The 24,580-nt window shown below is 40.7% G+C and overlaps 3 protein-coding genes across 6 annotated transcripts; 1 reads left to right on the top strand and 2 right to left on the bottom strand.

The window, feature by feature from the left end:
• Positions 1-523: 523 nt before the first annotated feature.
• Positions 524-17,942, bottom strand: s100z (S100 calcium binding protein Z). Of its 2 annotated transcripts, XM_053410804.1 has the most exons (3): positions 17,738-17,878; positions 3,167-3,309; positions 524-1,583 (listed from the first exon to the last, which is right to left on the bottom strand). In XM_053410804.1, the coding sequence occupies exons 1-3, from the start codon at positions 17,799-17,801 to the stop codon at positions 1,428-1,430; spliced, it is 363 nt and encodes a 120-aa protein (XP_053266779.1). In that variant the 5' UTR covers positions 17,802-17,878; the 3' UTR covers positions 524-1,427. The 2 variants fall into 2 exon arrangements, with proteins under 2 accessions (XP_053266779.1, XP_053266778.1); XM_053410803.1 differs by lacking the exons at positions 524-1,583; positions 3,167-3,309 and adding an exon at positions 14,956-16,681 and having other exon boundaries at positions 17,738-17,942.
• On the top strand, positions 10,908-12,030 carry ch25hl2 (cholesterol 25-hydroxylase like 2). The gene is given in 2 exon segments (XM_053410883.1): positions 10,908-11,980; positions 11,982-12,030. Coding segments are annotated over 2 exon segments (894 nt in total). The 5' UTR covers positions 10,908-11,135.
• On the bottom strand, positions 14,956-24,447 carry LOC128424564 (proteinase-activated receptor 2). Of its 3 annotated transcripts, XM_053410800.1 has the most exons (4): positions 24,077-24,447; positions 21,353-21,436; positions 18,757-19,927; positions 14,956-15,517 (listed from the first exon to the last, which is right to left on the bottom strand). In XM_053410800.1, the coding sequence occupies exons 1-3, from the start codon at positions 24,138-24,140 to the stop codon at positions 18,831-18,833; spliced, it is 1,245 nt and encodes a 414-aa protein (XP_053266775.1). In that variant the 5' UTR covers positions 24,141-24,447; the 3' UTR covers positions 14,956-15,517; positions 18,757-18,830. The 3 variants fall into 3 exon arrangements, with proteins under 3 accessions (XP_053266775.1, XP_053266776.1, XP_053266777.1); XM_053410801.1 differs by lacking the exon at positions 14,956-15,517 and having other exon boundaries at positions 18,825-19,927; positions 20,247-21,436; positions 24,077-24,142; XM_053410802.1 differs by lacking the exons at positions 14,956-15,517; positions 21,353-21,436 and having other exon boundaries at positions 18,825-19,927.
• Positions 24,448-24,580: the final 133 nt, after the last annotated feature.

Raw genomic sequence — 24,580 nt, 5'->3', positions numbered from 1 at the left:
AGTTTTGTATATGCTTTCTTGTTCTTTTAGTCCTATCAGTGTTCCTAATACAATTTTACATAAATACACTATACTGCTCTGTATGGGCCACTTTCTGTCAGATATTTCTGATGCAATGAGCTTTTAGCAGTTCCCCCAATGACCTGACATGAAATCACTCAGGTCCAAACAAACCAAATTATCAAATAAAACAAATTAAGACAGGCTTGTGCAGCAGAACTGGGTTTTTCCTTCTTTCTACATCATTAATCATCTCATAATCCCTCAAATTGAATGTGTGACGGTGCTACTGATGCCTTTGATAATCGAATAATGTCATGTGTATCGATATATCAGGCACAGGGGTGATTCTTCTGCGGAACAAATGTCCTCCAATTCTCTTTTTTACACTCAAAACTCGTACTCATACCTCAGTAAATCGACCACGTCATGTGTACACGTGCTATATGCATATTATATGCTAATACTTGCACACAGTAAATGGTAAAGAGGAAGTAAGCACATCTTGCAAATTCTAGTGGATATTGAGCTTTTTATTTAATTCAGTTTCATCAAATGTTTACATTATGTCTTAAATAAGTTTATATTTTATTTGGTCTTCATTTTACTGTCTGAGCTGTCATATTCAAAGAAGATGCTCAAATATTGTATAAAACAAATTGGATGAATAGATTAGTGTCTCGTGGAGTTCATTTAAACAGCATTAAACATTTCAGATGCTGTACATTTACATCTTAATCACTGAAACAAAAACATAAAAAAAAGTTTGAATCCAGTTCTACTGTTCATGATATGTTATTTCCGCTAGCAAGGGGAGAAAAACTAAAATATGTCGTTATAGGCAACAGAGGCTGACTGGAAAACTGCTAAGGGATGAGAATGTTTAACAATGAGGCTGCCCATAGAGTTAAATATTAGTTATTTAACATTTGACATTTAATATTGAACATAGAGGGTCTCGGCTAGGGATGTCTGCTGGGACAAAAGCTATAATGAAATGATGACAGAGGATTTGAGGACATTTTTAAATGACTAAGGTGTTTCTTTAATGGTGAATGCCACGGAATTAATAGGCTGTAGCGAATAATCTTTTAATTTTTTCATAGACTAGACTAGACACAACTCCATTAACAATGTAAAAAGGTGACAATCACAAAACTATGGGGAAGGGGCTCTTTTGTATCCTCTATATACTTACATCACTTAACTATAAAAATGAATTTATCCTCCATATTGTTGGATTTGTGACAACAGAACTGCCTGAGAGTGTTGATATTCCTAAATAATACACAAATTATCATGTACTGGGGGAAATACTATAAACAACTGATTCAACTGATGTTATATTTACTGTTTTTATTAAGATGTCATTTTCAAAACTTATGGATGGCGATTTACAGAGCTTATACAGTTTTCCCCACAGACGTTTACTTGCTTTTCTTTTTCTTCTCTTGGAAGAACTCATTGCAGGCAACGGTCAGGGCGGCCACCAACACCACAAACTCGTTGAAATCCACCTCGTTGTCTTTGTTCGAGTCCAGGTCATTCATGATTTTCTCCACCAGCATTGGATCCTTCTGAGACTGAAAAAGAGTCACAATTAGCACAATAAACAAGCAATGTGCTGGAGATTATTAAAATGCCTTTTAATGGTTTTCCAATGGACTCTTTGTATCCCTGTTTGAGCAATGAAACACTCCTTAGATAAATTCCATTTGCATATATCTGCCTGTCCATGTAGGATGAGCATCACCAATGTGGTTGTTTGAATGTTATTGGATTGACTCAAGGCCAAAGCTTCCATCCGTGTCCAGTGAAGAGCAGAGTGATGTTACTGTTAAACGATCCACGAGCTACAGCTGATTACACAGGACGGTTATTGCTTCGGTTGTTTCCAGCAGGATCGAGATACGGGTCACGGCTTCATACCTCCAATTCAATGGGATCTTAAAGTCGTGGCTTATTTAAGTCGAAATAGGAAAAACACTGGAGTCAAACCAGGTGGGATTCATTTCATTAGGCAAATATAACTAAAGTGTTGTTGTGTTTTATGTATCTTGTTTTGATTTACAATTCTCAAATGGCTTCTGTTGGTGACAGCAAACAACAACAACAGAGAAGAAAAGAAAACCGAAAATACAACCAAATTCACTGCCACAACTGCACCGAGATGCTGGTGCACGCAATAAAATAAAAATAAAATAGGTACAAGAAGCAAATGTCTAGAATTGATCTGAATGAAACAAACTCTAAAATAACATAAAGCTAATTTTATTGTCATAATTTAGTTTTTAGCTTTGTGGTCTATAACTGTTCTTGTCTTCAATGGTTTAATTGCAAAAATAAGCTGTACAAATGCAGTGCTGTGTCATGTCTTGGTTTCCAAGGGTCCAAGTTTTCAGTCAATGGAAACCAAGAGTGTGTTCGTCTCTGTGGGGCTGCGTCTGTTGTCAGAGGTGACTATAGCCCACGGGGGTGTGATGACATCATAGGAGTGTCTATATTTGGAGGCGATATGGGCCACTGATGATGATGATGATGATGATGATGTGTGAACACCTGAGGTTTCCACTCGGCATGAGCGAGGACAAGAAGTGAAAATAATAAATTTATCCGAAAGCATCAGAGGTCTTAGGCCTCGGCCGCTTTGTCTGACACGCTGGTCTCAATCATGTGAAATCGCAGGCTTGCACATGCTGCTATCACACAGACTCAGAGGATGGAGCTTATTGCAAACGCCCTTATCTATCTCCTTCTTTATTTCTCACAGTTCCATGGCGTGAGAGCCACCAGGAGTTACACGTCAAATCAGAAGGATCGCAATCGATAAGACTGTTTTCCTCAGACAAGGTCAGAGTGCTAAAATAAATGTATAGTGAAAAAATGAATAGTGTGAAAATAAAAAATAAACATTTGATCAAACAGGGTCATAGCCAGGGAGGAGCAGCAAAGCATCATCTGAACCAGTGATTACATTACATGGTCATTATACATCTACTGAGCCAATACAGGGAGATGTAATGGTCACACTTTGATGCACTAACATATTTCTGGTAATTAAGATGACCAAGGAGTTACAGGAAGACCCCCTTCCTCCCTTTTCCCCATATGTTCTGCTACATCATGACAAAACACAACCATAATGTTGAAATGTTGAAAACTTTACCGTGAGGAAGTCGGTGAGCTCGCTGTTCAGAAGTTCCTTCAACTCGCCCTTGTTCAGCTTGTATTTGTCTCCGTCATTTCCTGAGTAGTTGTAGAAAACGGATATCAGTGCGTCCATCGCACCCTCCAGCTGGCTCGGCATTTCTGCTGGGATGATCAGAATCAGAATCAGAATCAGAAAGGATTTATTGATAAAAACCTTTGCAGCTTCCTGAGGAGGAGAAAGATTTTCACACAGAATTGAATCAAATAAACAGGATCCACCTAGCAGAGAGAAGGCGCTGATTCTTCGGTCAGTGGGAGAGGTTTTCTCACCTGGTTAGAGTCCTGCACAAGTGATGAGAGACGCTGCGGCACAGCTTGTTTATTAGGAAATGAGGAGCAGCTAAGAGGGCCATCCTCTATCTTTGTGGCGATAATTAATTCCTCAGGTGAGACGCCCATGGCAACTGTCTTTCCTTTCCAGGTGTTAATCAATTCCGTTGAGTGAAAAACAACACGTGCACCAGTGTAACCCCCGATGCCCCACGGGTATTCATCAGGCCCGTTGTTTCTATGGCCCCACTGCATGCTTGGCTTCACGACTTTTTGGGAGGAAATTTATAGCAACTGTGTCCTGCTGGTTAATGAGAGACAGCACAAGTGGAAATATTAACTGGGACCAGTGTAATGCTTTTTCCTCAGGGGACGATACAGGTTGCCATTTTAGTTTTCTTTTTTATTTGATTGAACAGGGGAATATGTTTACCTTGAGTACAGTTTTTACTTGAGTATTTTTATACTTATACTTTCACTCCATGACATTTATCATGGGTAATATGCAGAAACCACAGATTGGACATATAAACGAACCAGCAGTAATATCTCACTTTAATTGAAATATGTTATTACCTTAAATTGAATATGTATTACAGCCTATACTGTATCTCAGATAGAAGAAAACATGACTTAAAATAGGGCTGAATACAGTATGAATAATATTGTGTAGTGTATATTGTTACCTTTCTTCTAAAAAATAATTTACTGTTGCAAATGAGTAGTGGCCAACATAAAGGTCCTTTAAGACAGGGGTAGCCATCTTGGCCATTAACTTATGATATAATAGCTAAGACAAACAATCACCAAAAAACATGTGTTATGGATTTATTAACATGTTTCAGCCTCTAAAGCAAATATTTGATTTAAAATGGTCACAAATGGTCTATAGGCACCTCCCCCCCCCATACCCACCTCTGTCAGTGTGTCAGAAGTGACAGTGGAAAACCACACTCTTCACCCTGTAGCCCCCAAAGACAACACCTGAGGGAACTTTTCTTCCACCCACAGCCACTGTCATGGAGAAATTAACTTTCCATCTATTAAGGTGACGAAACAGTTTCCCCTCACAGCCGCTGTTAGAAAATGTTGTGAGGGAAGGTGACATTAATACATACTATATGTATATATATTGCATTTGTCTCATAGATACATGTCTACCCTCTAGAGATAGTTACAGTTAATCTGATTGTAGCTCACAACAAGGCTCCTCCATATTATTTATAAATGATGAAACTCAATGCCCTGTGATTTATAGGAGATTGTGATTCCCTGCTTATTGTCTTGAAGGTGATGTAAACCGTGCCTTCCACCTGTCCGAGAGATGCTGTGCGATTTTACATTTGTTAATTTGGCCTCAGGTCCTCTGCAGTATGTTCAATGTCACGGCAGGTGCAGTAGAAGTGTTGCGTTCATTGTGTTGGTGCTTAAGCTTTTAAACATCTTGAAAAGGAGATGACTGAGTGGGCCTGCAAATATTTATATTGACTGCTGCTTTGGTCAAAAACAATGATAAGTGAATGTAACGAATCAAAAAGGCATTTCTATTTAATTACATCACGGTTCATCCTCTTCACATCTGCCCTTCCAATGTAAGACACACAACTATATATTTATATGTGGTTATTAGATAGAGTTCAGTTATTTAAAGTTTTCAGGAGTGTGGAAGTATTGGCCTTGATGGACCTGCAGCGCCTTCCAGGGGGCAGTGGAGTAAAGAGGGGTGGCCTGGGTGGAATGGGTCCTTGATGATGTGGCCCGCCGTAAACATTGGGTTCTTTCATTGGAAATTTCCTGGGGTTTAAGTAGCTGTGTGTTGATGGTTTTCTGTGTCATCTGTCCATGTGAAGACCTGGGAGATGTGTGTGCCTTGGAATTCAAAGCTAGTCACACTCTCCACTTCTTCTCCTCTGATGGGAGCAGGTTGTTTTTTCTTTTTCCTGATCAACTCCTTTGATCTGGAGGAGATGAGTGCCAGGTTGTTGATGGTACCATTCTGACAGTTTGCAGACCTCATCCCTGAAGGCAGACTCATCACCAATTTGAATCAGTACAACCACAGTGATGTAATCTGCAAACTGGATGATTTGGATTGTGTCTCTTGGTTGGTACACAGTCGTGGGTCAAGAGGGAGTAGAAGAGGGGGCGCAGCACAGAGCCCTGTGGAGCTCCAGTGCTGAGTGTTAGGGTCGGGGAGTGATAGTTCCCCAGCCTCACAGTCTGTGGTCAATTTGTTGAAAAGTCCTTGATCCATCTGCATGAGAGCGCACTGGAGATTGGTCACCATTCTGCTGGGGATCGATTTGTTGAATGTGGAGCTGAAGTCCACAAACAACTTCCTCATGCATGAAGAGCTGTGTTGATGGTGTCCTCTGTGGATCTGTTGTTTCCGGTCGCACATTGGTGTTGATCAAGAAAGGGATGAAATGCAGAGGAGCTTAAGGACCAGCCTCTGGAAGCATTTCATCAGTGGGTTTGAGAGCCACCGGCCTGAAGTCATTAGGGCTGCTGATTGCTGTTTTCTTCTGGACAAGCATCATGGCAGCAGACTTAAAGCATTTTGGCACAGTCTTATGTTATGTTATGCTATGTTATGTTATCTCTTATATTACCTAATCTTATCTTATCAAAGCTGTTGAATAAAACAGCAATCTTACTTTGTGGCAGAATGAATTATCTCAACAACTGGTAAGTTGATTGTCATGAAGTTTTGTGCAGATATTCATAGAGGTTGTCCATGCAGACCTTTGAGCAGATGAGTCCAGCACCTGTTGATGGACGCTGACGTGATTCCGAAGGTGTATTCCTTTCACACCTCCAGCGCTGTTAACACGCGCTGTCACCAAGCCTGAAGCAGCAGAGAAAGAAACACACTTTGGATCAAGGAGTCCGGGCTGAGTGTAAAGCCTGTTTTCACACTTCTGTGTCGCAGCCCTCAACACAAATGTTGCTGAGAAATGTGGTGGTGAAGTGAACATTCAGTCTCAATGTCAGAGGGACTGACTGCTTTTCATAATCTTTCAATTAAAGTGGCTTTCCTCCGCCAGCTTTATTCTAACCTCTGTTTTTTGCACTGCTGCGGGCAGCTGAACGAACGTCTCAGCCATGTCTACAGCTGAGCCTGAATGGAAAATCGGGTTCTTCTGTCTTGTGTCATATCGGATTTACAAATACATTGAGACTGTGTCTATATAATACTGCTTGTGCGCTTCTTTTTTCCAGTTCAAATAGCTGGCAACATTCAGACATCAATATATTCCAGGAAACCTTTAGATTTTTTGCAGTATTTAGTAAAATGTTCAGCTCTTTTTTGCAAAGCTTCTGTAACATTTTATTTTAATCCCAATCACCCACCCCATTAAGCACATAGAAGCAATATGTAATCAATTGATAGAAGTCATGTTATTTATTATCATCTTGCAATTCACTACGTATATTGACATGTACAGATGGTTTATCTATCTCCTCTTTCAAAACATACAGCTTTCATATGTTTTATTCATTCAGTCATGTTTATTTTGGTCATATTCTTATAGGAGTGAAAGTCATAATATAAAACAATGTTGTAATCATATGATATAATATGTCATTATATTTTCATTACACTATGATAAATAAAGTATTATTAATTATATTAATTACATTTACTTATTAATTGTTTATTCATTTACAAATACATTTAAATTCAATGGTCGGAGAAAGTGCTTTGCTGCGTTCAGTAGTGAATTCATTCAATTCGACATTCTCCAAAACCAAAATCCATCTGTCAATCAAACTTTAACAGCTTGTAGTTTATTTTACTTTTTCGTTTTGATATATTTTTATCTTTGTAGATTGGTGTTGTAGTAGTCTCTGTCATGTATAATAAAGTAAAAAGATAATTCAATCTACAGTGAAGCTCAACATAAACAGTTTAAAACTAAACCTTTGCATGGTTGTGTACAAAAGTCTCGTCACACAATATAAGGATTTGATTTAATGTGCAATCTATGATAACTATTGTATCTTAATCTACAGTGTATACACATAAATACATTGATAAACACGTATAATGTTCTCAAACAAGGTTAGGATGACATTATAGTGTTTTGAAAAGCATATACTAGGGTTGCAGTGTTTTGAAGGGTAAGCATGGGGAAGTTAAAGTGAAGTGAAGGGACAAGCTTTGGTGTGAGGTGTTAGCATAGCTGTGCTCACCCTGTCAGGGGCAGTGTAAATAGCCGCTGGAGGATTTCTCACTTGTGTACTTCAGTGACTCGCTCTGACAAACTTTGTTTCATTGTTAAACAAAGTGTTTTTTTGGCATTTTGCTGAATCCTTGGCCCGATGCTATAGCTATCCAGTAAAGTACAAGCCAGTAAATAAACTACTGCATGTTTCAGCGAGAGTTCATTCTTCTATCATTTATTAATCATACATCAGATTTCTTTACTGTGCAGCATTAAACTTTTAATTGTATCTGGTTCCTTTCAGAACCAGGAAATGTCTGGACAGTGTTCCTTGGAAGCCTTGTGGCAGCAGAGCTCAACGGACGAGTGCCGCCCCTACGCGAGTGTAGAGTCAATGTGTCCTCAGACACCTGCGTGATGTGGTGGGCGCCACGTCTCATTTATTTTACACTTGTGAGTCAAGTGGTAAATCAAAACGTGGTTTGCGATCACCCGCATCTACCCACCGAGCTGATTACTGAGGCACTGGAGCAGTTTCTAACCCTCATCATTTTTGACAATGTGCCAAGAGCTGTTTCTGTTAATCCTTAAGGCGATCTCTAGTTTTGGGATCTGTTGAGTCAGACAGTGGCCAGATCTTCTTCCATGAGCTATCAGTTATTTTTGACTTCTGTAACTGTCAGGGTTTTTCATCTGGGTTTGACTCGATATCAAAGTCCCACAGGAAACAATAAGACAGAGCGATCGTTATAGGAGGCTATAGAGTATTTAGTACTGTATGTTGTCGGGGAACTATAAAATAAATCCAGCTTTCTTTACATATCTTAATGAATGTGCTTCACTTTTTGATGCCAATATAGTGGCTGTAGATTGCACAGATACTAATATCGTCAGTGCAGTAAAACCAGTTTGGTCCTGGACAGTGTTGTTGGTTTAAACACAAGTCGTCTCTACTGTTCATGGTCTGCACCAACTATGTGGATTGCACAGGATAATGCTTCATCAGCTGTCTTGTTGACACAATACTCATTTCATGTAACTTGAAACTGGCTATAGGCTTCCTGGGCATAACTCATACCTTGGATGAATGCAATGAATAACACTGTCCTCTCTGTTGAGCTCCGTCCCAACTTTGGAAACCTTTAAAAAAGACAAAAATCTAAGAAAATCTTGCTCAGATGCAGCTTCTCCCCATTCATTATTTTAGTGGTGTGTAGGATTGGTGAAGACTTGACTACTGTTGCCCTCTATTGGCTGATCAGAGGTATCAGAAAGTGTAATGATAATACTCTTTAACTGTCCTATTACAGACAGGATATGTTTGTTTTTATGCTCTTCTTTAAGTGTTGCCTGCAGTGGGCCCACATTGTTTACACTGCAGGTCTTTAAAGTCCATCTCTCCTGCTGTTTTCTGCTATGTAATGTGTCTCAATTCAGGGGCTGCATCCTTCATAGGCTGCATTTCAAGGCCTGATTGAGTCACAGCTGTGCGAGTAGGCCGTCCCATTTCGTGAGCTCCTTAAAATGTGTCAAGGGGCATTAGAACCTTCTGGTCCAATCCAACTTCAGCTCTTTTGCTATGCAATAGCAATGCGGGCAAAATGGGAAGTTGATGCCGATCATGGAAATCCTCTGTAGACCAGCATATATCATTTGAGCTCGGCCTTCTCAATGTACTGAAGACCGCCTCTTTCGTGGGCCGGGTAGACCTCGTCCTCTGAAGGATGAAGCCCCTGAATTTTATCACAGCGAAGAAGAAGAAGTAGAAGAAGAATTGGACTATGATTACAACTAGATAGCTTGAATAAACGATATGAATACTCACATATACTATCATTATTAAGAATACATTTATGTTAGACGCTATCTTTTTTCAAGAATGTTGTTAATTTTTGATTTTGTGGAAGAGCTCTGTTGTACGACTGTCAAGTGTTTTTTCCATCACTACTTTTGAGGGTTAAGGGCAAAAGATTTCACACTTTGTTAAGACTAAAGTGGCAAATTGTGGTTTGTGAATATGGACTATACAAATTTCATTTGATTTATTGATTGATAAATACTGGAAACATATGAAAACAGATATCCTGACAATTAAAAATTGAGTTATTCATGACTATAAGCTCATTAGTTAACTTTAACATAAAACAGCAACTCAAATGAATGGTGTTATGTGTCAGAATATTTGAGCCAGTGGCAGTGCATGCAGGTTTCCCCTGCATTCACATGGGTGGATTTATTCAGTCAACTTTAAATCAAACCCTGTGTATGTCAGTGTGTCTGTTTCCTCTTACCACACATGAACTCAATATACTTGAAGAATAATTGTCTGGCCTGCTGTTGACATGTGATATGTTGTTATTTAATGAAATCAGTGTTAAGAGCATCTTAAGTCGACATCTTAACATAGAGTGCACAGTGGTAAATGAGATATTATCCAATCCTCTGCTCTGCAAAGAAATATTGGGTCACTCCATGGAAACAAGAGCTGTGTTTGCTTCTCCAGCTCAGTTTTTTTTTTTTAAATGAACTCTTTTCTGTAAACAAACTCAAACTGAGTGATAGGCCAACAGCAATCCAACGTCAGAAAGGAAGTGCTTTTGAATTCATGTCTCATTTGACAGCTGGTGTATGATTAATTACTCCTCTGGGCTCAAATGTCAGTGTTCAGTGTATGTGTGTGCATATGTGTGTGTGTGTGTGTGTGTATGTGTGTGTGTGTGTGTGTGTGTGTGTGTGTGTGTGTGTGTGTGTGTACGTGTGTGTGTGCGTTTGTTTGTGTGTGTCTTTCTATAGATATGAGGGCCAATAAGCGTTCAATACAGTTATTGTGAGGACATTTTGAGTTGAGGTTCTCACAAATTGAAAGGAATGTTCAGGGTTAAGACTTGGTTTTAGGGGTTATGGTTAGAATTCGGTTTAGTTTAGGGCTAGATAATGCATTATGGCAATGAGTGTCCTCACAACTATAGAGAGACAAGTGTGTGTGTGTGTGTGTGTCTGATAATCTGAGAGAGGCAATAACAGCGAGAGACTGTATGACTTGTTTCAGATGATGTCTATTCTGTTAATGTTAACAAGTATAAAACACCGTCTCAAGCGTTTTGTGACAGACTCAAATTCACAAGTAAACGGAAGCCTTCTCTCCATGATCTGGGTCAAAAATTAGAGCTGTTTTGGCCGGGCTTCTGAGTCCTGGCTGTGGTCCTTGTGCCATGAAAAAGAGCCTTTACTAAGTGCCCGCTTTCGAAATTCGGGGGGGGAGGTGGATGGGTCGGAGGTGGGGCTTGAATATACATAAGAGGCTAAGACAGCCCGCCAGTCCAATTTGGCACAATCTCGCCAGACAATTTGCTCTTGCCTAACCTATAAAGAGAAGCTGATCGGATCTCTCCGTTCGTTTAGACTCTGTTTATCCTCTCCAGAAGCGTGTTAGAAAATAATCCTCTTGAATCTGCCCTCTTTTGAAAGAGAGACGCCTTGTTAGTGATGAGCACGGGCAGGTTACTCAGAACTGAGGCTTTATCCTGGATGACGAATGTGGACAACGTGACATGGGGCCAGTCCAACGACTTGGTCCTGCAGCCCCTTTGGGACTTCCTCCATCAGAACCACCACGACCTTCTGACGAGCCCTCTCATCCCTGTGTTCCTCTCCGTCACCACCTACTTCTTCCTGGTAGCTCTTTACACCGTTCTGGACCTGCTGGCTCCCACCTGGCCTAGCATCAACCGCTACAGGCTCCATCCTGACAAACCAATCTCCTGGCCAAACATCTGGACGACCCTGGGCATCACCATCTACAACCACCTTCTGTACATCTTTCCTGCTGCAGTTGCCCAGTGGCTGTGGAGGCCGCCCACCCCTCTGCCTCGTGAAGCACCCTCTCTCTGGAGCTTCTTCCTGGGCATCCTGGGCTGCATGGTAGTCTTCGACTTCCAGTATTACCTGTGGCACCTGCTGCACCATCGGATTCCCTGGCTGTATCGCACCTTCCACGCCGTGCACCACCAGTACAACCAGCCTTTCAGCCTGGTTACCCAGTACCTGTCTGGCTGGGAGCTGTTCAGCGTGGGGTTGTGGTCTACGGTGGACCCAATCCTGCTCCAATGCCACTGCCTCACAACATGGGGCTTCATGGTGTTCAACGTCTATGTTTCCACCGAGGACCACTGCGGCTACAACTTCCCATGGGCCATGCATAACCTGGTGCCCTTTGGCCTCTGGGGCGGTGCTCCCAAGCATGACACACACCACCAGAGACCCAGCACCAATTTTGCCCCATTCTTCTCTCACTGGGACTGGCTGGGGGGCACCCACACCGTGTCAACTCCACGCCACGTTGCCAGACAAGCTGAAGGGGAGAAAAAACGAAAGAGCTTGAATTAATCCCTCATTGACTCTGTCTCTCTTTTACTCGCTCCGTCTCTTTTGTACCTGCTCTTGTCCCACTAGTTATTATCCTCACTCCTCTTCGGGAGAACACTTTCTCTCTTCCCCATCTCCCTGCCTTTCCTTCTCGTTGATATTGTTAAATTGATTCACTCTTTACTGGTATTCTGCTCTGCTCTCTAACAGAGTACGGATATTCTTCACTGTTTTGGAGCTGATTATCAATCTTAACATTTTCTGGTAAGTTGTTGAGAATAATTATCTGTAATGTTTTACCAGACACTGTTGTACTTTGTACATTTATTTTTTATTCCTAGAGATTTTCCATTAATGTTAATATATTAATGTTCGTCTCCATGGTATTCTCAGGTCCTGTTTTCAGTACCCTGTAAAATAAAAGTAAAAGATTAAAGCACTTTTTGGAGATTTCTTCTGTTGCACTTTGGTGAGTAGTTGAGAATGTGCTGTCGGTGGATGGTGTGATCTGTCAGAGTGATTACACACACGTTAGCACAAACATTCTCCCTCTCTCCCTCCGCAGCACCGACTCTCTCACTCACACGCATGAATAGTGGTCTTTAAGCTGCATCCCAGTATAATGCGTGGGCGCAATACTAATCTATCATCCGCTCTCTCAGACAAAATGGTCTTACTGGAGGAGTTCTTCATTAAACTCACCCCAAAAAGAATTAACATGTTTTTGATGAAAAGTCTTCCACATGTGAAAATGAGGATCAAACACTGCGAGACTCTTTGCTATGTTCGGTATATCTCTGAATTTGTGTTCTCTCCTGTGTCACAGGAAATCAGATCCTCAGAGCCCTCTCTCTTGTTTTATTAAATATTTTGAAACAAAATATCTATTTTATTCATGTTTCGATTGTTAATCGGTGTTGTTTCCTGTATTGAAAGGTACTAAACAAACAAAGCAGTTTTAGTATTGTGGGGTAGCCTAATATACATTACTGTGGAAATCAACTCATTTGACTTTTTTGAAATACAAAACAATTTCTTTGGGCTACATCTACAATTCTTATTTGCACAGATTGAACTATCTAGCATTGTGTCATGTCTATTTAAATCAAAGAGGACATGCAGTGAGTCATAGGTCAGCACCCTCATCTCAGGTGGAGACACAGGCGGTGTGTCGTGGTGTGTTTCTTCATCACGAGGGAAATGACAGTTGCAACAGGTTGTTTCACGAAGAAACATGTTCACATGCCTCAAGCAAAACTGTCTCTCAAATTTCTTCAGTACTAGGATCTTATTTATGAAGAAATTAACAAACTTTAAACTCAAGGGTGATTATGATGGGGACCGTAATGTGTGGGTGTTAATTGAGTGATTTCTTTTATTGTTTATTTCGGAAACAAAGGCTCAAAGGAAGGATTTTAAATATTTCTGTTTGTTCTGCAATCTACCAGCACCATATGGAAGAAATCATCTCACTTGTGCATTGGTAAAATAACTTCAACAGTTGCATCAGGTCAGATCAGTGCCATCTCTCAATAGCTAGTTATTTTCTCATATTTCAATACCTGACCACTTGTCAGTCTTGTGGTTACAGCGCTGATGAAATCCGCCAGTTCCTATGGAGCATACCGTAAATATTTTGTCATGGAAATATGCAACGCAAACCACCACTTAAACTGCATGCCTGCAACTGCAGAAGTAACTTTACAGGTAAAGAGGCAGCAGTAAAACCACAACATGCTGTTTTCACACTTTGAGTTTTGTAAAAGGATATGAGGTGCAGGTGGGGGTAGTTTTCTTGTGTCTTTGGACAGATGATCTGTTCAACCTGTTTTCACTCTCCATACTAAGCTACGTAACTGGCTCCCGGTGGTATAAGTTCACATTTAACAGGAGTGTGATATCCGCCTTTGTCATTTAACTCTAGAAAGGGAGTAAGTTTCCAAAGAATAATGAATTATTCCCCAAGAACATTGCTATGTGTTGCAATGCTGTTGTTTGGAGTGCAACTACAGTATAATTCCTATAACAATGGCCCTCACACCAAACCTGTGTTGATTGTGTCATGCAGCAGGATGTGTTTTTAAATGTGTGCACACCGGCATTATGTTCAAGGTCATCTGCGTTTTCAATCCTGCAGGATCATTCACGGTCAGAAACATTGCTGCAGGACATATCACTCCCTGCATAATTCATGGTGCCCTCAAACCCCCTTTGGATCATCAACTTTTACAAACCACAATCAGAATCTTTTCACCCTTCTCTCTTTTTTAAGAAGTGGTTTATGTGTGCCCTCGTCACATAATGTAGCTAACTAATGTAAATGTAACATCGACAGGGAGTGGCCCTGTCCCCAACATGAGAAAAGAAGGTATTATTTACTCCGAGTGCTGACAAAAGGTAACACGACACCCAACAGCAATCATTTACCTTCTTAAACAGCCCACCTCTTTGGGTGGGGTAGATGCTTGAAACACATTGGCTCATTTACTCCTTATCTACAGAAAAAAATACCAGGACCCTTCAATTTAGTTCACAATACCCCCCTTTGTTGACACTCTATTATCTTTTAGAAGACAACATGCATTGTCTTAGGTGAGAGATTTCAACTGAAAATAGAACCTGACTGTGACACACATTGAAAGAGTTTAACTAGAAACCCAGAAACAGGCTGCACCCACACTGAGAGAGTGACGTAGGACGTCACTAGCTGAGGTGTATTGTAAAATTAGGTAAGCTGTTTTACTCTCTGCTGGTGGAACGTTGTACGATAGGGAAACCAGTGGGAGGACAACCTGTTTACGTAATCCTCTAAGCCTGCCTCAGCACGTTCTCTAACATTCTTCAACTCCACTACTCTGATCCTCTTCTTCTGGCTGACTTTTACCTTCAGATAAAAACCCTAAAACATGACCAACAAGTACTAAATGTAAACTGAGAGTCATTCAGGAACAGGACTTTAATCATTTACACAATCGAGTGAAGGGGTTTAAAAACAACACGTGGTATAAAAAGTTAGAGTTACATTCAAACTTGCTGCAGGAATTTTGCTAAATGATTTGACCAAATTCCGACTGACATAAAATTAGACACAACTGATCTGCTGCACAAATCAGTTCAGTTTGGCTCTTATTTCAGAGATTGTTTGTAAATGTTCTTCACTGCAGTGACAACCCACATTTATCTGTTGCAGCCAAGTCAGGCCTTAAAAAGGCCCTTTCTATCTTTACATATACACAACATATAACAAAATATGCATAAATGTTTCACATTTTAAAATCAAACATCAGTACATAATATAGTAACACATATCTTAAAATGAATTCCGCTCTCATCCCAGTACAGTCATGTTCACATTCATATGAGATGCCTTGAGTTGAACTGGTTGCAAATGACTGTCTTATCTTTATAGAATGTGTCCCATAATGAAGTAACACACATCTTAAAAAGAAATCTCCTCTCATCCCAGTGAAGTCTTTACAGAATGTATCCCAGTGCCTCACTGCCTGTGTGATGCCATGTTATCTGAACACTACAGTGCAGGTACAGGCTCGATAGCTCTGCTTTATCTGGCTAACATGTGCTGCTCTTTGTCTTCCCTGTGTCTGACGTACTTGACTTGCTCTTCCTGGAGTTTTTCAATGAGCTGAATGAAACTCTCATCCTCTCCACAGTCCTGCTGCTGCGGCACAGCAGAGTGTTCTTCACGTGGTTCCTGAAGTCCTCTGACACAAAGTAGTAGATGAATGGGTCCAGGCAGCTGTTGAGACTGGCCAGGCATAATGTGGAGATGTAGAAGCTGTAACCGTTATTTATCACTCCATTCTTCAGTAGAGCGTAATGCACCACCAGCATGATGTTACTGGGGATGAAACACACCATGAATGTCACCAGGACGGTCATGATCAACACCCTGGATCTGTGTCGGTTCTTTGCTGCCTTAATTTCCTGCATGCTGTTCCCCAGAGCTCTGAGTAACAGAATATAGGCCACAACGATCACTACACAAGGGATGAGGAACACAACGACGGCCATGAAGTTGAAGTAGTAGAACGGGAGCTGGACAGAGGGGAATGGATCTGTGCGGTTTTTTATGACGCTGACGTCATGGCAGGTGGTGATGTTCGGGTCTTTGAGCTTGACAGTGTGGTCATACAGGTACAGAGGGGTGGTGGTGAGCCAGATGAAAGCCCAGATGGAGACACACACGCCAACAGCCACGTTGGTGCTCTTGCTCTGCTGGGACAGAGGGTGAGCCACGACCCAGTACCTCTGCACACTGAGACAAGTGATGGACAGAATGGAGCAGTACATGTTACCGTAGAAGAAGCTCACAAGGACTTTGCACAGCGGCTCTCCATAGGTCCAGTTGTTGCCGTTAAGGTGGTAGGCGATTTTTAGGGGCGTCCAAATGACAAAGAGCAGGTCAGCCAGTGCCAGGTTGGCCATGTAAATTGATGACGGGTGCTTCTTTTTCGTCCTGAAGAGGAAGACCCAGAGTGCCATGCCGTTGGCAGGAAGTCCCACCAAAAATACGATGATGTAGATGAATGGGAGAAAGACTGTGGTGAGTTCACTCTTCAACGTCTCTGCTGTCTCGGACTCCACAACATATTGTTCAGGGTTTTCAAGGTCCTTATACACATGAAACCCCCGATTCAATGAATCATCTAAAAAATATCACATAAAAACAGATATGGTTACTGATTAGTTGATGGAGAAAATATGAATTGTTAACAGTTTAGATAATTACCATTTAATACATCTACCTGTCTGCTTATCTCACCCCTGAAAGAGCTGACATAGATGAGAAATAACACCGGTTAAGTAAAACCTTCAACTTATACATAACTACTCACATGAACAGTAATAAAGCAAATTCAGTTACATTTTATGCCCCCAAAAAATCTGATATAAATTCTTAATTGCAGATAAACCAGGGAGGATGAACACAATGTTTTCTAACTTCACTCTGCACCATAGACTGTTAATAAAAAGCTCTGGACACAGTATATGGTAGATCTGTTTGAGGAGGACTCACTAATGACAAGGAACAATTCTGAAGTATCTCCAGAGCATTAACACGGGACAAGAGAACAACCCATTCGGAAGAGGCAGGTTTAGGTCAAGCACTGCAATAGTTTACCAAACAAAAAATATATGAGATACATTCTGACTAAAGCTTCTCAAATGTGAGGATTTGGTCTTTTCGTCTGTGTAAAATGATTGTACAGGTACTGAGACAGGACAAGTTATTTGTAGAAGTCACCTGGGGCTTTGTGATGGACAATTTTATTTATGTTCTAAAAGGGTACAAGAAAACAGACAGACTGATATTTTTAGTAAACATCAGTAAATAGTGACAAATGTCCATCGCTCTCAAGTCAAAAGTGACCTTATCAAATGTCTTTGCTTCTCTGAGCAACAGACCAAAACCCAGATATAAATACGTGTGTCGTTAGAAAGGCCTACATTTCCGACATTCCCGTCTGTTTAGGAGTTCACCACAACCCAGTGTTAGAAACAATGTCCCCGTCAAAACATTCTGTACTTGTCCGTGTTTATAAACATTGGATTTGATTTAAATTAATCTAAGATAACATTATGATATTTTCTCCTGAATTAAGACCACATGTATATACTCAGATACAGTAAAGGCTGAATGCGTGTCTGTGTAACGTTGACGAACCAGTTCCTGCGACACAGTGAGAAGTTGCAGCTCTTACCTGAGGTGACAGAGACGCAGTAGCAGAACACTGACATGAACCACAAGCACCGAGTTAAATCCATGATGTCCTGTCGACGATCAGAGGCTCACTTCTCCTTCAACACACTGCAGCTGTTTTACTCTCTGCTGGTGGAACGTTGTGCGATAGTGAAACCAGTGGGAGGACAACCTGATTAATCCTCTAAACGTGCCTCAGCACGTTCTCTAACGTTCTTCAACAACTCTACTCTGACACTCTTCTTCTGTCTGACATTTCCCTTCAGAAAAAAACCTTAAACATGACCAACACGTAGGAAATGTAAACATTAATATATAGAGTTTTGGCCTGACATAGTTCTGAGTGTGAAATCTACCACAGCACATTCCACAAAATATAAACATGTCTACGAGGCAGGCAGAGCGATACATGACAAGGAGCATCGTCCACTTTCCTCTTTGACTGCATGATGAAAACTGTGAGTCACTCAGGAACAGGACTTTAATCAGTTACACAATCGAGTGAAGGAGTTTCACAGACACTGCATTCTTTTGTTTTATCATTTATTTAAGAGACTAAACAGAAATTACACCATTTTCTTTGGGGCATTAAAACTTAAAATTAGATCAACACCTCAGCAAGAGGTGGTTTAAAAAGTTAAAGTTACATTCAAACTTGCTGCAGGAATTTTGCTAAATGATTTGACCAAAGTCTGACTGACATAAAATAAGTCACAAGTGATCCGCTGCACAAATCAGTTCAGTTTGCTCTTATTTCAGACATTGTTTATGAATGTTCTTCAGTGCAGTGACAATCTTAGAAAACCCACATTTATCTGTGCAGCCAAGTCAGGCCTTAAAAAGGCACTTTTTACCTTTACATATAAATGAAAAATAAAAAAATATTTATACATTTTTCACATTTTAAAACCAAACATCAGTTCATAATGAAGTAACACACATCTTAAAACAAATTCCACTCCTATCAGTCTTATACAGTCTTATACAGTCTTTATAGAATGTGTCCCAGTGCCACACTGCCTGTGTGATGCCATGTTATCTGAACACTACAGTGCAAGCACAGACACAATGCGCGATATCTCTGCTTTATCTGGCTAACTTGTGCTGCTCTTTGTGTCCCCTGTGTCTGACGTACTTGACTTGCTCTTCCTGGAGTTTTTCAATGAGCTGAATGAAACTCTCATCCTCTCCACAGTCCTGCTGCTGCGGCACAGCAGAGTGTTCTTCACATGGTTCCTGAAGTCCTCTGACACAAAGTAGTAGATGAACGGGTCCAGGCAGCTGTTGAGACTGGCCAGGCATAATGTGGAGATGTAGAAGCCGTAACCATTATTTATCACTCCATTCTTCAGAAGAGTGTAATGCACCACCAGCATGATGTTACTGGGGATGAAACACACTATGAATGTCACCAGGACGGTCACGATCAACACCCTGGATCTGTGTCGGTTCTTTGCTGCCGTAATTTCCTGCAGGCTGTTCCCCAGAGCTCTGAGTAACAGAATATAGGCCACAACGATCACTACACAAGGGATGAGGAACACAACGACGGCCATGAAGGTGAAGTAGTAGAACGGGAGCTGGACAGAGGGGAATGGATTTTCTAGGTCTTCTATGATGTTGACGTCATGGCAGGTGGTGATGTTCGGGTCTTTGAGCTTGACAGTGTGGTCATACAGGTACAGAGGGGTGGTGGTGAGCCAGATGAAAGCCCAGATGGAGACACACACGCCAACAGCCACTTTGGTGCTCTTGCTCTGCTGGGACAGAGGGTGAGCCACGACCCAGTACCTCTGCACACTGAGACAAGTGATGGACAGAATGGAGCAGTGCATGTTCCCGTAGAAGAAGCTCACAAGGACTTTGCACATCGGCTCTCCATAGGTCCAGTTGTTGCCGTTTAAGTGGTAGGTGATTTTTAGGGGCGTCCAAATGACAAAGAAGAGGGCAGCCAGTCCCAGGTTGGCCATGTAAATTGATGACGGGTGCTTCTTTTTGGTCCTGAAGAGAAAGACCCAGAGTGCCATGCCGTTGGCAGGAAGTCCCACAATAAATACGATGATGCAAACGATTGGGAGAAAGACTGTGGTTAGTTTACCCATCAACGTCTCTGCAGTGGCGCGGTTCACAAAACCTTGTCTAAGGTTTTTTGGGACATCAACCCCTAAGTACCCCTGTCCTTTGGTGGTATCTAAAAACAAACACATAAAAACAAATCAGGGCACTGATTAGTTGCTGGAAAGAAAATTTATTGTAAACGGTTCAGATAATTCTCATTCAATGAATCTACCTGTCTGTTTATCAAACCCCTGAAATAACTGACTTTGCAGTCTGTTTGGGAGTTAACCACAAGCCAGTGTTAGAAACAATGTCCATGTCAAAACATTGTAAATATTTGATTTGATTTTAAATAATCCAAGATAACATTTTGATATTTTCTCCTGAGATAAAACCACACTTATATATATTCAGATATAGTAGATGATTGGGAGAAAGACTGGTGAGGTTACTCTTCAACGTCGCGTTGTGCACATCAGCTTGTCCAGGGTTTTCAGTGACCTCATACGCGGGATACCCCCGATTCCATGAATCATCTAAAAAATAATACTTCATAACAGATATGGTTACTGATTGGTTGATGGAGAAAATATTAATTGTAAACAGTTTAGATAATTATCATTTAATAAATCTACCTGTCTGCTTATCTCACCCCTGATATAGCTGACATAGATGAGAAATAGCACCAGTTAAGTAAAACCTTCAACTTATTCATTACTACTCACATGAACAGTAATAAAGCAAATTCAGTTACATTTTATGCCCCCAAAAAATCTGATATAAACTCTTAATTTCCAGATAAACCAGGGAGGATGAACACAATGTTTTCTAACTTCACTCTGCACCATAGACTGTTAATAAAAAGCTCTGCACACAGTATATTGTAGAACTGTTTGAGGAGGACTCACTAATGACAAGGAACACTTCTGCAGTATCTCTAGAGCATTAACAAAGGACAAGGGAACAGCCCATTCAGAAGAGGCAGGTTTAGGTCAAGCACTGCAATAGTTTACCAAACAAAAAATATATGAGATATCTTCTGAATAAAGCTTCTCAAATGTGAGGATTTGCTGTTTTTGTCTGTGTAAAATGATTGTACAGATACTGAGACAGGACCAGTTATTTGAAGAAGTCACCTTGGGCTTTGTGATTGACACTTTTATTTATATTCTAACAGGCTACAAGAAAACAACAAATTGATACTTTTAGTAAACATTAGAAAATAGTGACAAATGTCCATCGCTTTCTCGTCAAGTCAAAAGTGACCTTATCCAATGTCTTGTCTTCTATGAGCATCAGTCCGAAACCCAGATATAAATACATGTGCAGTTAGAAAGGCCTACATTTCCCGACATTCCTGTCTGTTTGGGAGTTCACCACAACCCAGTGTTAGAAACAATGTCCCCGTCAAAACATTCTGTACTTGTCCGTGTTTATAAGCATTTGATTTGATTTTAAATAATCCAAGATAACATTTTCATATTTTCTCCTGAGATAAGACCATATTTATATATACTCAGATACAGTAGATGATTTGGAGAAAGACTGGTGAGGTTACTCTTTAACTTCGCGTTGTCCACATAAGCTTGTCCAGGGTTTTCAGTGACCTCATACGCGATGAACCCCAGATCTTCGACCGAAGCTAAAAAATTAACACACAAAAAAACAGATCATGGCACTGATTAGTTGATGGAGAGTATATTCATTGTAAACAGTTTATATAATTATTATTTGATTAATCTACCTGTCTGCTTATCACACCCCTGAAATAGCTGACATAGATGAGAAATAACACCAGTTAAGTAAAACCTTCAACTTATTCATAACTTCTCACATGAACAGTTATAAAGCAAATTCAGTTACATTTTATGCCCCCAAAAAATCAGATATAAACTCTTAATTTCCAGATAAACCAGGGAGGATGAACACAAAGTTGTCTAACCTAACTCTGCACCATATACTGTTAATAAAAAGCTCTGCACCCAGTATATTGTAGATCTGTTTGAGGAGGACTCACTAATGACAAGGAACAATTCTGAAGTATCTCCAGAGCATTACATTTTTTTTCGATTGCTTAAGCACGATTTTCAAAACAGGGCCCGGTGTTTCAAACACTAAACACAATCAGCACAACCACACACCCAATCAGCAGAACACCTCAGATCCTTTGCAAAACAAAAACACTCTTGTAAAAACTATACACTTATTTATCAAAACCATATTTTTTTGCCATATGAAACACACACGCTTCATATTACTTAATTCTGCTTTAGCCAGTTACACACTGCTGTTGCTAACCTTAAACACTTTTAGCAATTCCAGTTCTCAGTGATTAGAGTTCTATAAGTGAAGTACTCTGAGAAAGTGCAAATATACAATAAATTCACCAAACACTACACAAGACCAATGCTGCAGTCCCATGAAAATTGAATATATTTCTCTCCATATCCCCAAATCAGTCAATATGTCAACATGGAGAATCACATCAAAACGTGTCCCAGTTTTCATGCTACTACAGGAGTGTGCATAAAACTGTAAGCTCGACAAATATCAGACAAGCAGAACATTCTGTATCCAGTACAGGTTTCAATGAGGGGTACCTGAGCCTGGAGCCGGAGATCGTAAACCCTCCACCGCCATGCCGAGAAAAAGTCTTTGATTGGGTTTAGAGACGGAGAGTATGGTGGAAGGTATGGTACTGTAAACTGTGGATGGTGTTGAAACCAGTTCTGGACCAGAGCAGAGCGGTGGAATGACTCATTGTCCCAGATGACAATGGATTGCATCTGGTGCATGTGGTTTACTGCTGTGACGATGTTGTGTAATCGGTCCAAACATGTGAGAATGTGAGGTGTGTTGTAAGGGCCCATGTTGGCGTGACAGAGGAGGACCCCATTCTGTGTAGTGGCAGCGCAAAAGGTGATGTTTCCTCCACGTTGCCCTGGGACATGGATTATAGCCCCGTGGCCAATGATATGTCTGCCTCTCCTTTTTGATTTTGTCCTATGAACCCTGCCTCATCTATGTATATGAATTCATGCGATTTCCTCAGCATCCATCTGTAAAACTCTCAGATTAACAGTGAAAGACAAGATTGTGTAGTTCAGCATAGGTCTGGAATACAGTACATTTACATTATGAAAGTTATGTGTGCAGTGTGCAACATCACGCACACCATCATTACTAATGCCGTAGCCGCAGCCTTCTCTACCTCCGTGGATTCCCCCTCTCACCCTCACTCTTCTTCTTTTTTGAGCACAAGCTCCATTTTGGTTGAAAACAGGTGAACTCAGCTGATGCATTTTTAAAGTGCTTAAACCTGATTAGTGTGTCTACAATTAAGCAATCATGTGTTTGAAAACCTGATGGCTGTGTTTAACCAATTGGCCCATAGGGGTGGTCATTTGACAGCAGTGCTTAGGAATTGCAAGGAAGTGACATCTTGATATACTTCTGTGTTTAATGTATACAAGTGTGTTTAGTGTTTTGCAGATCACTGTGTGTATTGTTTTTCAAAAAGTGTGAAGCTGACATTGTGCTTATAGTGGTGCAGATCTGGGCCCATGTTTTACTCCTTGAGTGTCATGTTTGATAATTGTGTTATACTTTTGATTTTAGTGTTTATGCAATCGAAAAAAACTGTAACACAGGACAAGAGAACAGCCCATCAGAAGAGGCAGGTTTAGGTCAAGCACTGCACTAGTTTACCAAACATATAAGATGTGTTCTTACTAAAGCTTCTCAAATGTGAGGTTTGATGTTTTTGTCATTGTAAAATGATTGTACAGGTACTGAGACAGGACCAGTTATGTGGTCCTGTTAAGTCACCTGGGGCTTTGTGATGGACAATTTTATTTATATTCTAACAGGCTTCAAGAAAACAAACAGTGATATTTTAAGTAAACATTAGAAAATAGTGACAAATGTCCATCGCTTTCTCGTCAAGTCGAAAGTGACCTTATCCAATGTCTTGTCTTCTCTGAGCAACAGACCGAAACCCAGATATAAATACGTGTGTAGTTAGAAAGGCCTACATTTCCCGTCTGTTTGGGAGTTCACCACAACCCAGTGTTAGAAACAATGTCACAGTCAAAACATTCTGTACTTGTCCGTGTTTATAAACATTGGATATAATATTAAATAATCCAAGATAACATTTGGATATTTCCTCCTGAGATAAAACCACATTAATATATACTCAGATACAGTAAAGGCTGAATGCGTGTCTGTGTAACGTTGACGAACCAGTTCCTGCGACACAGTGTCGAGTTGCAGCTCTTACCTGAGGTGACAGAAACACAGCAGCAAAACATTGACACGAACAACAAGCACCGAGTTAAATCCATGATGTCCTATTGACGATCAGAGGCTCACTTCTCCTTCAACACACTGCAGCTGTTTAACTCTCTGCTGGTGGATCGTTGTGTGATATTGAAACCAGTGGGAGGACAACATGTTTAATCCTCTAATCGTGCCTCAACACGTTCTCTAACATTCTTCACCACCTTAACTCTGACACTCTTCTTCTGTTTGACTTTTCCCTTCAGAAAAAAAAACTAAAACATGACCAACACGTAGTAAATGTAAACATTAATATATAGAGTTTGGGCCAGACACCGTTTTGAGTGTGAAATCTACCACAGCACATTCCAAACATGTCTACGAGGCAGGCAGAGCGATACATGACAATGAGCCTCGTCCACATTCCTCTTTGACTGCATCATGAAAACTGTGAGTCACTCATGAATAGGACTTTAATCAGTTACACAATAGAGTGAAGGAGTTT

The sequence above is a fragment of the Pleuronectes platessa genome, chromosome 19, assembly GCF_947347685.1.
Source record: "Pleuronectes platessa chromosome 19, fPlePla1.1, whole genome shotgun sequence".
NCBI lineage: Eukaryota > Metazoa > Chordata > Actinopteri > Pleuronectiformes > Pleuronectidae > Pleuronectes > Pleuronectes platessa.
Note: the sequence above shows the minus strand (reverse complement) of the source record. Positions and strands in the feature narration are given on the sequence as shown.